This window comes from Choloepus didactylus, chromosome 1, assembly GCF_015220235.1.
Source record: "Choloepus didactylus isolate mChoDid1 chromosome 1, mChoDid1.pri, whole genome shotgun sequence".
NCBI lineage: Eukaryota > Metazoa > Chordata > Mammalia > Pilosa > Megalonychidae > Choloepus > Choloepus didactylus.
The window spans coordinates 170244481-170261776 of record NC_051307.1 but is presented as its reverse complement, the minus strand read 5'-3'; the positions used below and the strand labels follow the sequence as shown (position 1 = coordinate 170261776).

Below are 17296 nucleotides of genomic sequence, written 5' to 3'. Positions count from 1 at the left end.
ATATAATGTTTTAAAGTGAAATGTGTAAAGGTCCAGAATCACCTGAATTTAGGGAAAGCTGCAAGTGTAGATTACTGTTCAGTTTTTCCAAAATGGGCCTTAGGGACTTGGTTTGTCCACCCTTCTGCACAAATACCCACTCAGCCTGTGAGCACACACCTCCACTGAGGGGCTCATTATCTCATGATGTACAGCCCACCCCAGCACATTTTTACAGTTTCATCCCAACTCCTAAAGAAGTGATTACCGGTGTGTGTCATTTTGCTGAACTGTGAAGGATTTTCATAATGTTGATAATTAGAGATGAAACCAGATAATTTGATTTTTCTCTATGACCTAATCCAGAGGTGGCATTTGATTTATGTTGTCAAGTAGACATGGGAAGCCTTGGCCAACAGCTGACAAAGGGCTAAACCACCACGGAGCTCAAGGTTTTCTGTGGAGTTCTGCATCAGATCTGAGAGGAGCCCATGGACCCTGCAAGGGCTTCTGAGAGATTGTGCAGCTCCTGCAATTAGAAGCTGATTTTGGTAGTATAATTACGGAGAAATTCCATAGTGTTCATGAGCTTCCCAAAGAAGGTTCTGTGGCCCCCATAAAAGCCTAGATTGTCTCCCATCTCTACCCCACTCCCGATTTTTAGGCAATCTGAGTTAAAATCTAATGACATTCATATAAAGAAGGAATGCAATGAGGGAATGCAAAATCTCCTGCGAAGAGTTATAGAGTCTAATTCTAGTATCTACTTTTGGAATAATGACTTGTTCAAACTATGCTGGTTCTTGTTTTCACTCAAAGATTTCAAGTTTTTTTCCAAACGGAACCTTTGGCACTTAAAGACAAATTTGGAATCTTTTTTCCTTCTATTTCTAAGCACAAATACTAGAAATTTTAATTTCATTAGAGGATGGGAGATTCACTCATACCAGAGCCTCAGCAAGAGAATAAATAAGCATCACTCAGATGTACAAGTTTGTACAGAGTACCTAATACAGAATTAAGAAAATTTTTGCTTATACAAATGAAATTTAATGATTCACATTTTTCTAATGGAAAACTTTTGATAATTCTATTTAGATTAGCCTAATGCTTAACTTAGTAATGGTAAGTATAATTTTAATAATCATATTCATATTATAAGCAAGAGGCCAAGGACTTTAACCTTCCTAAAAAGAAAACTCTAGTTGAAGGTGTTTGCTTAGTGAGTGTTTGAAAATGAATGATGTGTATTACAAATTAATCTTCTTTAGCCATTAAAGAAGACCCTGTAGCACCTTTTTTGGGATGACATAGATTTCATAGAATCTTAAAGCTGTTAAGAGGGACCTTAGAGATTGTCTACTTCAATTCCCTTCATATTGCAGGTGAACAAACATTGACCTCTATGTGTAGTTAATTTGAAATATTACATATTCTTAGTCATAATATACCTTTTAAGAAATATTTTATAATTTAAGCATTTTACTAACATATTGGCTTGTATAAGAAGATTTTGGTATCATAAGAAATCTCTAAATAGGTACTTATATAAAAGGAAAGATTATCTGGTCCATATGAAAATTATTTTAAATATATGGAAAAGTCGGATGAACTATGGACCAACATTTTCTTTAAAATTTATGACTTGGATATTTAAATAAGTAAAATCCATGTGCTTTGAAACGATCACATTTTCATCTTTAGGAAGTGTTGTAAGAAAATTAAAACAGAATCATATATTTTCTCTTTGTGCTTCCTTTATCTTCTGGCACTTTGTACTAAGTTTCCATTTTTAGTGCTATGCCAGGGTTACTTTGTGTGAAAATGCCATTTTTAGGCACTGGGATTGATTAAGATGGCAAGAGCTGTAATTGACAATTGAAGTTAAAGTAAAATTTAGAAGTGATTAGTCTCTTCCCAACAAATTGAGATTCCGAATATGCCCCAGTTGTATCTCCCGAGAGAATAGCTTAGAAAGCAATAGAGGATCCAGAGGGAAAGATTTGGAGAACATAAGCTAACAAGTACAAACAGAAGACTACATTTAGAAATCCTGCCATTCGCTTCTTATGAATTGAAGCCCATTTGCCTTCCTTACTACCCCTAATAACAGATGGGGACTACCTGTTAATTTTCAACAAATTTGTTTCATGTCATTATCTCATATGATGCCATTTAGAGCTTGTTTGTGGTGTTTGATGTCCTTGGGGATTAAAAGAAAACCCCGTTGACTGAGAATCTCTATTAAAATTGTATTTAAATGTAGAGTTGATTCAGACTGATCTAAAATTGAAGTTTGACCTTTGAGTTTTCCACATGCATTTAAGAAATGGTTGTAAAAAATTCAGGCCATTGGTAGACAAGGACACGGAGAAAGAGGAGAGAGATGAGAGTGTATGAACCTGCACTCCTCAAAAAAAAAAAAAAAAAAAAAAAATAGAGAGCCAGTAGTTTGACAGATTGTTCAGTAAATGCTCACTTTATTGAAAATTATAAAAAGGTACTTAATGCCTGTGTACCATTAATATAATACATAAAAGGGTTGCTGTCAAGATTTGTGTTCCAGTCCTGAAAATTAACTGTAGGACTAGTTTATACATTACTCTGCATAGACTGAGAAGGTAAAGGTTTCTGTATATACATATAGCATGTGCAGACATTGATTTCAGAAAACAGTTGTTTTAGACTTTATGCCAAAGACATTAGCAAAGATGTGCTCTCAATTAAAACATGGATACAGCAGATATATATTTTGGACAAGGTAGAACTGTGAAAATAGCCTTACAGAATTAAACCCATGCAGGGTTATTTCCCTTGCCATCTCTCTAGAGTATTCCAATTGAAAACATACATTCCTTCCTACAGAAAAAGATACTCAGATTCCTTAGTAGAAATTAATTAGCATTCAGAAACCAGATAGCGTGTTTTTGGGTATTCATGAGATCTCTGTTTGAAAAAAATGTTTTTAACTTGTAGAAATGTGTTGCAACACACAGATGGGAAGAAAAAGAAAAAAAAAATCTCTTTAGCAAGCACTGTGTGTAAAAGGAATATTACATTTTGCACACTCCTGATTGCTCTGTGTAAACAGTTTTTGACATCTGTCTTTATAGTTTTTGAGGAGAGGAAGACTTTGTTAAAAGAATCATTTTTATACAGCAGCCACCATTTCAGTCTTGCTTTACCTGTATTATGAAAGCAGATGGTCTGCATGTCTTTTGAATATTTATAACTATCAAAAACAATCTCTTGCTATTCACCCTTAGGCTTATGAGATGTCAGGACTGTTCTGGTTGAAAAAAATCATCTTGGGTGTTTACAGAAAGAGGATTACATTAAGCTGAAATGACTATACATTTTCCAGTTTAATATTTGTCCATCAGCTGTTTAATCGTATTTAGATAATTGTGTAAATAAGATGTTGTAGCCCTTGCCCTCTCTACTGATGGAGCTTGAAAGCTTTAAACATGGGTGAACCACCATTTTGTAGATGCTCTTGCTACCTCTTCCCACTTCACTTAAACAATCAGCAAGTCCTTCGTGAGTTTTGATCATGATATCACAGTGCTGTTAAAAAAAATGCACAAAAAGCCAGTGTGGAGATCATATGAAATGCTAGGGAGCTGCTGGCTTCCGGTACAGGCTGTTTAGTTTATTAGAGTATATTGTAATATGCAAATAAGGTGCAGTACTCCAGTTACCCTTTAAAGATGCCGTGGCTCTCTATTCTCTATGATCATGTAGAGCTTTGAGGGTATTTTGGAAAACTTTTGGTATAGTGGGGGTTAACTGTTTTTTGACTGGAAGCTGAGCAATCGGAGATAACAGATTTTGCTGTGGTTGGTTGATTTGGCAGAAAAGCATGAACAGTTTTGGTTTAAATGATTGAATAACCTGATTAGCATTGTTTTGGGGTGGGTTTTTTTGTTGTTGTTAAAGGCACAGCAAAGCAATTTTAAGAGTAATCAGATCACTGCCTTTCCCCACCTGATGGACCTTTTTTTTTTTTTTGAGGTCTCACCTCTCCCCAAAACCTCTTCTTCCGCAACTAAGATGACCAAGTGCAAACCATCTTCCTTCAGTTTCTAAATATGTTACAAATACATGCCTACAGTGTATGATATTCTAGCAGAGAGTTGGAAGAATATAATATTTTGAAAAATTGTGTAACCTCAACCAATTCCTTGTTTTGTTTTTTCAAACTCATAGACCTCAGTATTTTGGATCAAAGGTTCAGAATGTTCTAACTGTATCTAAGTCAGGCTTGAGAAAAATTCCTCCCTTACCTTTTCACAATTAGAAAGGTTATAAATAATGTATTTGGCTGAAAAGGAAGCTCAGCCTGTGGCAGATGGTATCATTCTAGAGAACTGGGGTTTCTGTGAAGATGGCATTCTTTCAGATCGGAACTTCGGCAGACTCTCGGAAAGAACCGAAGCTCCTCATAGGGAGTAGACATGTGCTTTATGGATCTTAGAAAAGCTTACAACTTGGCTCCTAGGATGAGAATATTGTGTCACACTGGGGTTATAAGACCCACAGCCAATTTCTGCCGACTTTGACATTCTATTTCCCAACACTGGAGTGCTGTGCCTATTTATTGATCAGTGTGCTGTGTACTGTTAGAACGGAGTTTTGTCAGCCAGATTATTTTATTACCTGAATATTGATGTTTTACACAAACTGGCCATTGAATAGGAAAATTTGCAATACAAGTTCTGCCTTTTTCAAAGTGCTTTGGAGAATACATATAAATAGACACTGAGAGAACTGGAATAACATAACCACCGAGTGCTGCAACTTCCGAGACATCTGTGTTGGATGTATTTTGAAAAACCTGGGAAGGGATCTCTTGCAAATTAATGAACACAGGTTCTTCAGACTATGATTTCTTTCATGACAACCAGAAGTGATGTATTTAAAAGATTCATATGACAATTAAGCTGCCATTACCTTTGATCTTTAAGAAAAAATAAATTAAAAGGTTTCTCTGGTGGTCTGTAGTGATGACAATTCAGTGACCTTTTATCGAACACCTAATATACACCCAGCTATGTGCTGAATCTAGGTAATATTGAGGTAAAACCCAAGGCTCACCATCCAGTAGAAAATAAACAGCATGGCAAGTGCTATGGTACTACTACATGCGGGATGTTTGGGAAGTCTAGGAAAGGACTTGCAGAAGTGAGAATATCTGAAATACATCCTGAAGGTGACTGTCTGTTAGCTAGAAATGGGAGAAGGCATGGGTTGGGCATCTAAGTCAGAGAAGGGGTGTGTGTCTTTCTCTTCTTAGCTACCAGTTACCTGCCAACTTTTGAAATATGGAAACAAATGGAAGAACTCTTTACCTTGGTGTTATCCTTTGTGTCCCTTTACCTGATTTGTAACTTAATTATTTCACTCTTTGTTCTTTGTAAGAAGATTTATTTGACTTAAAACACATCATTTGAAATTATATCTGATACACTTCTAATATTTAAAGCATTGTCTTTTGACTGATCTGAAATGTGAACGTATGATAAAAGCCCAAGAAGGAGTAGGAGGCAGAGAGGAATCGTAGTCATTAACATCTCTTGATTCCATACTTGGTGTGCTTCAGGCTCTTTGCTGATTGCATTACATGCATTATTTTATTTGTGGTCTGTCTCTCCCATCCCAGTGGAATATAAACCCCTTGAGGATAGAGAGTATGTTTCTTCAAGTCATTGCTTTCCTAGTGACAAGCTCTGTGCTTGGCACATAGTAGGCATTCCATAAATACATGCTGAATAAATGTTAAAAATACCTAAATGAATGGGTCCTTAGAATTAGCTCATGAGGTGAGTGCTACTTTTATTCCCATTTAACAAAGGGAATTGGGGCAGAGTGGTCAATTAATCTGCTCAGGGTCACACCATCAGTGTATGACACATCTTGGACTTGAATGCAGATTAGGCTGATTCTGTTCCATCAAATGAACATTAACTGTGTATTTAATATATGCCAGACATTGGGCTGAAAATAATATGGAGCCCCAGACCTGCATGAACTCACAGCCTAGGGCAATCTTTTTAAACTACTGCCTCATTTTGATTGTCATAATAATTCCAAACTTCTCTCTTTAAGAGCAGGGGACTTAGTCTCCCCTCTGCAGATCCCCACCCTCCTTGGAAAACTTCGGCAGACTTTACTTTCTGTTGTTTGCTTTATCAGAATAATAGGTGTTTCTTTCTGATTTTCCAAATTTAAGATTACAATACTGAACATGATCTTTGACATGCCACGTGTCCCCCACAAGATTCTGAAATTTCTCTTCCTTTGAAACTCACTAGTGTGCTCAGATATCATCATGCCTGAGTCTTCAGTAAGCATTTCACCACAAGAAGAAAAAAGCCCCACACAGTGGCTTTATGAGCAATTTATTACAGATTACTTCAGATTGTTCCAATAAAAAGAGGTGACCCTAAGTTACTTGAATTATGGAATATTTCCCAGCCCCTCAAAAGTACAGAAAGATAGGGAATCCAAGAAGTCATTTTGGCATGAATCATAACCTGTGGAGTAGCCTTTTGATTTGTTTCTTGCTTGGCTAATTTTTACATTAATCAGAGTTCCCTAAGCACACAGAAAGCATCCAGAAAGTCACTTAAGGACAGAAACCTACTATTTAGGTTTAAACAAGGGCAGGGTGACGCTCTGCTGATCATTCACATATGGACATTATTTTCCACATAATGGATAATAATGGACTACATAGCACTATTATATATGAGCTCTAGTTTTAAAAAAATATTTCAGCCTTATTTTTTTCTCACATATTATGGATTCCACCCCCCCCTCCCATATATTTTCTGTTCTTGGTGCTCTAAATCATAGTAAATTGGAATTATCTGTATACAAATCTGTCTTCCTAAAAGATGGTAAGCTTCTGTAGGAAGAAGCTGTGTCTTATTTATCTTTGTTCCTCCAGTACCAGTCAGACACATAGTAGGTGGGCAGCAAAGAGCATTCATGTGTAGAACTATGGGCAAAACTGAAGTAGACTGCATGTTTGTCAAAATCTTCAAAAAAAATTTAGATATTCCGTACATTTCTGAAAATTGAGATATAAATTGCATCTAAAATTTATGTGTACCATTATATTAGCATTTAAGAAATTGCCAAAATGTATAGATATAAGAATAATAATTTTTAAAAATGGACCAAAGTGGAAGAGTATCACCTGCCATCCATTTGCAGAATTACCATTATCCATCAGCGATTTCAATAGTTTATTATTAGTGTCCGATTTATTGATCCATTATTCCAATAGAGTAAGTGTGATTGAAGCTGGCGGATTGTTAACTGGATCAGGTAATCTTCTGGCTCAGATTTTGGCAACCTTGCTAAGTATCTTTCTGCACTATGGGCTGTGGGAGGCTCTTAGTGAAATTGCAATCTATTGGATTAATGGCAGAGATCATGAGCACTTTAAGAATGTCTTTTCAGAGAAATAAAATGCGTAAATGACAAAGTATAACGTGTCAAATGAAAATGAAATCATCACAGTGCCTCTCTGAAACGATAGCCTTGTTTTACGTAAATCATGCATACCCTTCACTGAAAGTTCTTAGAAGATCCCCCAGGTTTACATAGTCCTGAAATGTGTGCATGTTACAAAACTAATTCTGATAATGGATGTCAGCAGGATCAATAACCAAAAGAGTTTAAATTAGAAGTAGCTAAAAGAAATTATAAAACTGCTTTTGTCTCCAAACTGGCTTTTCTGGGTGTTGAGTGCCTCCCAAACAATGCTGCCTTCTGTAAACCCTTTCACTAGAGACCAGCTAGGTCTAAAATGTAAGTTCTTGTTTTTCTACACATAGGAGTGGGGGGTGGATTGATGCTCCAAACACAAATTATTCCAAAGACTCAATAGGAAACTTATTTAGCTGCTGTAGAGAATACAGACCTTATGGTTAAAAAGAAACATGAGTTAAGTCACTGAAATTACCGCAACCAAAATATTCTGGGAAAAAATACTTTTCTTTATTAAAAATGATTTTTAAAATCCTTAACATACTGAAATCATTATCTTTTTGTATATTTTTAAATATAGACTATTTTTGTTTATAGGACTTCTGTTAATAGCAGGATGAAGTAAAGTGACAAAATAGGTCATTTTCTTTCTCTTGGTATCCTTGAGAAATTTAGGAAGCATGAAATGTATATATTTTAACTTGTTATGGTCAGTTTGTAAGTCAGAATTCAAGGTAGTACAGATGAGGCTAGGAATGAAATTACAGAACTGGTTTTCCTATAACAGAGACTCTCTTTGAGTAGTTTGTTTCTTCTTACATTTGGTTAGTCAACCTTTGAACAGTGTTAATGCACCTCCAGTTCATATCCAGATAAAAGGAGTGCAAAGTGTAAGCTGTGTTTCTGAAATTTTAGTATGCTAGGGAATCTTGGTAAAATACAGGTCCTGAATGAATAGGTCTGGATTAGGGCCCATGATTCTGCATTTCTAACAACCTTCCAGATGATTCCAATATTGCAGGTTCCTGGACCAGCCATTGAGTGGCAAAGATTTAAAGTCCCTAAACTTGGAAGTAGCATTTATTTATGAATTGCAATCATAAAGTCACCTTTGTTTAGATTTATAGGGATCAGTAGAAGAATATCAGTCTAGGAATAGATGGCATCGAAAAAGATCCTATAAATGTTGGAGGAAAGTCTCTGAGTTGATAGCTTTATGCTGGTCTCAGTGGGCTGTTGCTTTCTACTTAAATAAGCATTTGATCTACTTAATGAATTTTAAGAAGTTGAGGCTTTAGGCAAAAAAGTGTGAAGCAAAAATGTATTGGTTCTCGGTTGATTTAAAAAAATGCGGTTTCCACAATTGAAATAATGTCTGTGTTCCATCTTGTGCTGCTCTGTGTTACAAATGTTCCCCCCCTCTTCATGCAGAGTATGATTTCTTCCATTGTGAACAGCACTTACTATGCAAATGTCTCAGCAGCAAAATGTCAAGAATTTGGAAGGTGGTACAAACATTTCAAGAAGACAAAAGATATGATGGGTAAGCAAAAAACCATTGCAGCAGTGGCTACATACCATTACATGTCATTTGGAGGTTTATCAAAGTCACATCTAAAGCCAGGTCTTTTGATTGCCCAATTAGAGATCAATTTAGAATGTTTCTTTGAGGGTGGGGGGTGGGTATGACTATAATGAGATAATTAAATTCAATAAATGTTTGTGTTTAAATCAGCCCAACTGACTTGGTTGTCAGACATGCAGGAAATCGAGGCGTGAGGAGGGGAGCTGTCATTTTTTTAACATCTCAGTAAAGACCTAACCAGGCCTTGAATAACTAATATTAGCTGTGATTTCTCTCAGAGGTAAATCATGCTTTTAAGTTTTTTGCTTTTTGGGTTTTTTTTTTTAATACCCAATTTTAAGGAAAAAATACGGTTTCCACATTGATGTCATGTAATTTTTATATCTGTAATCTCCACTTCCCCACCCCCGTACATATGCACCTTTTTGAGCATACCTTTTTACCGTGCATACCAGAAAAATCATTGACTTATTTCTAAACTTTTAATCCCAATATTGTCTCCCTATACATTCCATCTTAACATGTAATTTTTGGTTAATATTTGTAACATAGAAAATACTTTAAAATAATCTGCAGTATAAGATAGCAGTAAAAGTTGGGTGTTGTACTTAAGCATTTAGATTATGGCATTTTCTCCCTAGTGAATTTGTTAGTGTTTACAAAAGCAGGCACTGTAGTTAAGGTTAGTGTTTTAATTTCTATCAATGTTTTCTTTCATATACTTGTACCTTCCAAATAGTATCTTTTAAAATAATACAGAAATGGGATGTTTAATATGCATAACATTGTGCCGTTTTAAATCTTTTTCTGTTTACTTCCATTATATTCATTTAATAATAACAATAGTAATAACTTTTCCTAAAGATTTTAAGAGACAAGAGAACCCGAATTTTGAGCATGTTTTAGCTTTTAATATTTGAAGAAAAAATATCCATCTACCAAAACAGATTCCCTGCCTTTTATAGCTTAAGGCTGTAATGAAGACAATGCATCATTTTTGGAATAATTACTTGAATTACTATTCTCTGTGAATGGTTCTCTGTGAATGGCCCACTTGGGCTGATATCACTGATAGAAATTGAAGGTTTCTTCCCTCAATTCTTGGTTGTATTATGCATGTATCAGTGACTTTAGCAATATGATAAGTTCCTCTAAATATAAAACCTGAATATTTAATGAAAGGAGAAACGATGATTAAAACTGAGCCAGGTTCTATACATGGGAAATGTGCTATGCTATTTGTAAAGGGTTACCTGTTTACGTATGGCTCCATGCTTAGCCTTTGCGATCAGGAGCATCAAACCAGTTTCCTCCTTGCAGCAGCAAAGCATTTGACATACTTAGAGCTGACTCTCAGCCAACTGACATGCGAGCTCTTGCCAGGGAAGCAGCATTCATCCTGGGTAGGTGGGAATAAATCACAAAGGCGTGACAGCATCACCACTGTACCAAAACCATTCCATGCCCCTTCTCAAGATTGTCTTCAGCATCTGGAGTTACCCAAAGCTTCTTGAAAAAAACCATTTGGGTCTTGGTGACATTGGTTATGCTGGCTTGCCATGCAATAAATCATTTGCTTCTTTCTAAGTAATATCTATAAATATACCTTCCACCCATGGTAGTTAAAATTAAATGAAAAAAAGCCATGTAAAATGCTTAGCCCAGTGCTCAGTATACACTCTGTTATTACTTATGGCCATTTTTATTATTTATTATATTGACTACTACTTTATAGTCACTGCCAGGTAAATATTAAACAAAATAATATTTTATGTCATCTTTTTTCTTCTAAACCTTTTGCCTAGAGTTAATTCATACCATGAGAAAATATTTATAAATTGATCTTTTCTTTAGTTGCATATTATATCTTTTTTTAGCTCACCTTACTGTTTCTCATTGCCATCATGCAAACAGCATTCTTCTAGGAGCTATTTCTTTAAAATAAGCGTCATTACTTTTAAGTCTGCATTAGGGTGATCAGTGAGAGTGATTAACATTCACTTCAGTTTGAACCAAAACCATTCACATAGGATTTGAAAATTATTCATGTTATACCTTAAACCTCAGCCACATTAAAAATTAGATCAGGAGGGTTTTTCCATTTTCAAAGTGGGTATGATTGTGAGGAAGAGGAAAGCAAAAATATAGCCTCTGGTGAGTTCCACTTGGAATTTTCTTGGTTTAGTTGGACCTTGTTGCGCTTGTGCATACGGTGTCTTTTTATCTGGGAAATGCTAAGAAATACTAAATAATGCTTATTATTGTTGGTTTAATATGGTTTTACTTTTTGCCCTCTTTAGTTGAAATGGATAGTCTTTCTGAACTCTCCCAGCAAGGTGCCAACCATGTCAACTTTGGCCAGCAGCCAGTCCCAGGGAACACAGCCGAACAGCCTCCGTCCCCAGCGCAGCTCTCCCACAGCAGCCAGCCCTCTGTCCGGACCCCTCTTCCGAACCTGCACCCTGGGCTTGTATCAACGCCCATCAGTCCTCAGTTGGTCAACCAGCAGCTGGTGATGGCTCAGCTGCTGAACCAGCAGTATGCAGTGAATAGACTTTTAGCCCAGCAGTCCTTAAACCAACAATACTTGAACCACCCACCCCCTGTCAGTAGATCGATGAATAAGCCTTTAGAGCAACAGGTGTCGACCAACACAGAGGTGTCTTCTGAAATCTACCAGTGGGTACGCGATGAACTGAAACGAGCAGGAATCTCCCAGGCAGTATTTGCACGTGTGGCTTTTAACAGAACTCAGGTCAGTTTTGTCCCAAATACTTTTACTTTTTCTCCCTTTCTCTCTCTTCTTCTTTCTTCAGTTTATTCTTTTATCCTGTACTTACATATTATCTTACTCTTCATGTAGTCATATTGCCAGTTCCTGGTGGTCCTTAAATTTTGTCACTCCTGCCCCAGCAGGCACCTCATCTACCAAGGGAAAACTGTACAGGTTGATCGAGATTCAGGGACCTGAAAGGACAAATTAATATAAATATTTCAGACTGGCATTACCTATGCTTTGTGTCATGAAAACGTAGAGCGTTAGTAGTAGAAGGCTGAAAAAAGTTTCCAGACTTAATCAAGTTGGTTGGTTGGATTCCTTTCCATGTTACCACCCATATCAAACATAAGTGTATAAATGTGCCCCTTTGATGTTCTTCTGCAGCTTTTGAATCAAAACATCTTGGAGCTCAGTAGCGATTTCTGGCACTTAATTCTGAGCAGCCGTCTTGAGAAAAAAAGATGGCTATTAACATAAAATGCTTCTTAGCTTTGTCTTTTCTCCTCTTCATGTTATTATTAATGTTCTTCCAAATCTCGTTCTCTAGGCCAGGGGTGAGCAAACTTTTTCTATAATGGGCCAGTTATGAAATATTTCTTATGGCTTTGAGAGCCATAAGATCTGTCATAACTACTCATGTCTGCCCTTATAGAGTGTAAGCAGCCATAGCCAGTATGTAAATAAGTGGGTGTGGGGGTATTTCAGTAAAACTATTTACAAAACAGATGTTCCCTGGAGTTGGCCTGCAGGCCTTAGTTTGCAGACCCCTCTTCTAGACTTTTCACTGAGATCTGTATTCCCTGGCCCCTGGCGTTCACACTCTTGTCCTCTAGGGCAAATTCCTGTGAAGATCTTATCAGCATAGAAGATGTTTTAGAGGGGCATGGAGAAAAGATGATATATAATATGAGGACTCATAAGGATATTTACGAAACTGGAAACAAATTTTGATTCTGTTAAATAGTGAATGAGAGAATTATTTTTTTTTTAAATTCTGTTTGGAAATTAGTATGATACATATGGTGTTTATTTTTGGCCCAGGCACACTAACAAACCAAAAGAACAGGTAACTCAGATTAGAATGAGGACATTATGTCCTTTCAACTTTCTTGTTTTACCACTGTTCTTTCTGTTGTCAATTTTTTTCTTCCTGACTCATGTTTTCCTCTCTTATTTAAGTTATTTTGTTTGTTACATGATTATAAGAATAAAATCCTGGTACAAAAATAATCTAGTATTAATTCCATGTTGACAGAATTTCCATACCTCGGAGAATCCCAGCTGCGACTTATTTTTGGCTTGCCTAATGTAGATTGGGAGTTAGGAGACCTGACACAGTCCTTAACTCAGTGTCGTTTTCAGTTTCTTCATCTGTTTCTTACGCTGTCTGCTTTTGAAGGGGTGATTTTAGCAAAATATGTCTCAAGTTAAAATTCTATGGTTCTAACCTAGTTCATATTTTTACAACTTAAAAATGTATTCATTATCAGCTGGAAAACATTATTAGTTGGTAAACAGAGGATAATTATTTTAAAAATATTGAATGAAGGAATGATGACTAAAACATCAACCCTCTAGATATTCTTTATTTCTTATTTATTTCTGGTAGCATTTTTTTTTTTTTTTTTTTTTTTTTTTTTGGTTTTCTTTTTCTTTTTTGTAAATAGCACTACCTACCAGTAGTTCTCAATACTGGCAAAAAAAAAAAAAAAAAGAAAGAAAGAAAAGAAATAGACAGTCCTCCTTGAAAGGTCAGTAAATGTCCATGGACAAAGACAACATTGACATAGACACAAATGACATAAGCATTTTAATAATTTAGCAAATAGTTATTTCTTAAAGCACTGAGGAAAGTTTATTTTTATGGTGGAGAATGACAGGAGAGTCAAGCTGAAGTTAGGTTCAAGTTGCCACTTATCAGTAGTACAGTTTTCTTTCGGGTTATGATGTTACAAACATTATTACGAAGAGTGGACCTTTTGTTCTGCTTTCAATTCTCACACTGACAAAATCTGCAAATATCCATAGAATCTGTTACTAGAAGAAAGGCAGAATTCTCTGTGTTTTTATACTGTACTAATCTCTTTGAAAAGATAAACATCTTTGTGGTTAATGTCAAAAAGACTGACTTTATTTTTCGTTGGTGAAGAGTAGAATGAAAACCTGGTACAGCTTGATACAATTTAGAAAAAATCATTAACCAAAAATTATTTGGGGCTCTGAGTGATAAAGGGGTCTAGTTTTAAACTTTAATGTTTGTGTTTGATGCTCCTCAGTAAAAGTAGATGTTGGGCCATAAATAAGTGTAATTTTCTATGTGTATTTAAGTGTTCACATTTTAAGAACTAGTTTTTGCACATGCAAGCATGCATGTGTTTTGGGTGGTCATACTTTAAACCCCCCGCCACACACAGCTGGATTTATTTTAATGATTATACTTTCATATGAATGCATATAGTGTGTTTATTTCAAAGTGTATGCATTTCAATAAAAGCAGGTGCAGAATGAGTGTATGGTGTGAGTGTAGAGTACGAAAATACACATGCTAATGCATATGTATAGACAAGGAGCTCTGCAGAGTTAAATCGCACATCACACATTTGTGTGCACTTATTACAGTGTGCAATTCCAACTCCAAGTTTAAAAATTTAATGTAAAATATGTACATACAGGTGTAAAATTATATGATCAGGTAAAAGCATTGTACCCTATAAACAGTATGTTAAAACATTAATAAGTAATACTAATCTGAGTTGAGAGTACTTAGTCATTGGCAGCTCTGTATAGCTTTTACATTTTGGATTTCATGTTTTAACTCTTAATTGGAGAATTTTCTCATCATCTTAATAGGGTCTCCTAAATTAAAATATAACCTTCTCTTAAGACCTTTACATATGACTATTTTTTTAGTCTACCTTTTCTGAGAATTTATGGTGAAATTTATTTAACTACTTGGTTTAAGGAATTTTTCCCCTTCTGAATTGATGGGTATATGTTCTTTAATTGCAATTGAAGACACCAGCTTTTAGCATATGTCATTCATTCAGTTATGCCTATTTGATGTCTTTTTAATGGAAACCTATGACTAAAAATAATTGTCAAAGCTTCTAGATTTATATGTTTCATTCACCTCTCTCTGTTACTGCTATTTAAAGGTTGTGATATCCTTTAGTACCTTTTTTTTTCTTTAATAAAACCCTGAGTTTAACTCTGATCCCATTCTGTGGCTTCTTCCTTTTTTCTCCCCCTCCTCTTGTCTTTGGCATACTTTATTTTCCAGTAAAATGAAGAATGAAGATGGATTATTCAAAACTGATAACAGTAATGGACCATCATGTAATGTTTTATTGAATTTGAGTTCTGTAAATTATGTGGTGGAGAGAAATTTGCCTGCTTAAGTATAACAGAAATTGCTACTGTGTTCCTATAATTCTTCACAGTGTAATTTAAGAAAAGTCCACTATCCATATCACTATTAAATAAAAGGTAAAAAGGTGCTATTACCCCATCGTGACAGCTCTCGTTTAGCTTACCAAACGGCAAAGATAAATGCGTCTGCTTATATAACTTAATTGGCATGAGTCCAAGGCAGTAGGTAGAGTTTGAGAATAGTGTTCTACCTGGACAAGTGATTAAAAATTTACCAAACCTAGGCAGGTAGCCTTGAAGAATATTGTGTGTATTTTCTTTTTAGGGGGGAGGTTTCATCAACTCATATTTTCCTTCAGAGGGCTTTGAAGTTCCACAAAGCTGATAAAATCTATTTGAATCAGTGATTATGTTCAAAGAGGAGACGAAACGGGAGGCCAGACAGGCTTTTTGTTCAGATTGGCAGTCTCTTTCGCTTATCTGCTGTTTTAAAGAATTCATAATTAGCTTTTGTAAGTACTGATAATATTTATTGAAGGTTTTTTTCTTTCTTTTACAATTACTAATGAATTTTGCTTGCAGTAACTTGTAAACTCTCTTTGGAATGTAAAAAGGGTTTAGGAATTCATCAGGAAATTCATTCTTTAATTGAAAAAAAATTAGAATTTTCACTTAACCACCATGTAACTATAATGTAGAACTATAATGCAACTTCTCATTTCCAATAAAATTAATATTCATGAGGTGCTGGTAACTTCCTACACAACATACGAATTCTCCAGTTTTATTCCCAGAAACAAGAATGACTGATTAGTTTTGTTTAATTTAGTTCAGCAAATTTATTGAGCACCTATGATGCAAAATATTGATTATATATTTTAATGCTGGTATTTCAGCATCTTCTGAGACAACAAGGAAGGTATATGATGACCTTGGTATACTACTTTTTAGCATGAAGAAGAATTTTAAAAGGTCCTTCTTATTATCTATACATGGATGATTGCTACAAATGACCTTGACCTAACTTGGTATGTCTGTACTGTATTTTCAACTATAGGAGATGGGGAACAGAGGCTGCATACATCTTGAATCCATAAATGCAGCTATTCAACTAACAACAACCTGAGCAGACTGAAACATGGGGCCCCATATCCACATTCTGATAGCAGTCATTTTGTATCCAATATTATTCTAAAGTGACATGAAAAAAATTTTTTGGTCATTAACACACTCTAATCAGAATGCTTTCTAACAATATTTCCAAGCATTTCCACCAGGGGGCACTCCCCTCATTTAAAGCTCTGGGCCAAAAAGCCCCAAAGGTTTCTAGAACACCTGAGATTGTCTACACTGGCTAAATTATAGCTCTTTGAGTGTTTCCAAGTTTGAAACATCACTTTAGACCTTCTACATATTCCAGGCAGAAAAACTGCACTTGCTCCATTAGAATAATTAATTTAAGTGGAAACATAATGCTTTGCCCCTGAAACACGTATTCTGAAATGGGGAGCCATGTCAATACCTAAATGAGTAGAGAGATTTCTAAATCCTCTACACAGTGACTTGCTATCTTCTACAGCAAGCCATACAAAGATGCCTTAGACTCATGTTACCAAGACTTGAGAGAGAATAATAAAAGTATTTTTTCATGTATTTGCTTTTCTCTCTATAGTTCTCTGCTGCCTCAGGGAAAATTTTTAATAGAAATATGTTATATTACTTTCTTATTTAAGATTTGTAGATGTCTAATTTCACATTTCCCAAATATAATAATAGCCTAAATATTTATAGGATCTCTTTTGACCTATTTTTTTAAATTGCTGAACAATTATTGTAGATAAAAATATTTTTTTAAAAAACCACAGAACTTGTCACTGAAGGCCTACCCTGAATACCATGAGAATTTACCTGTGGATAGCATATTGTGTTCTTAAGTTTCTATCATCCATTTGCATTTTTTCTCTTTGTGTTCTGTATACATATAATTAATCCATATAATAGATATTTACCAAACACTTATATGGTAAGCATGGTGCTGAGATGACAGAAATGAATGTTACATTATTATACTAAAGGAATTTACA

General features: G+C 35.4%; 1 protein-coding gene across 4 annotated transcripts in view; it reads left to right on the top strand.

Moving 5' to 3' along the window:
- SATB1 (SATB homeobox 1) overlaps positions 1–17296 on the top strand; it is a 97172-nt gene that overhangs the window by 39236 nt on the left and 40640 nt on the right. For all 4 annotated transcript variants that reach the window (XM_037845639.1, XM_037845635.1, XM_037845645.1 and 1 more), the window contains exons 6-7: positions 8911–9022; positions 11365–11819. In XM_037845639.1, coding sequence (XP_037701567.1) covers positions 8911–9022; positions 11365–11819 — 567 coding nt within the window. The remainder of the gene's footprint in view (positions 1–8910; positions 9023–11364; positions 11820–17296) is intronic.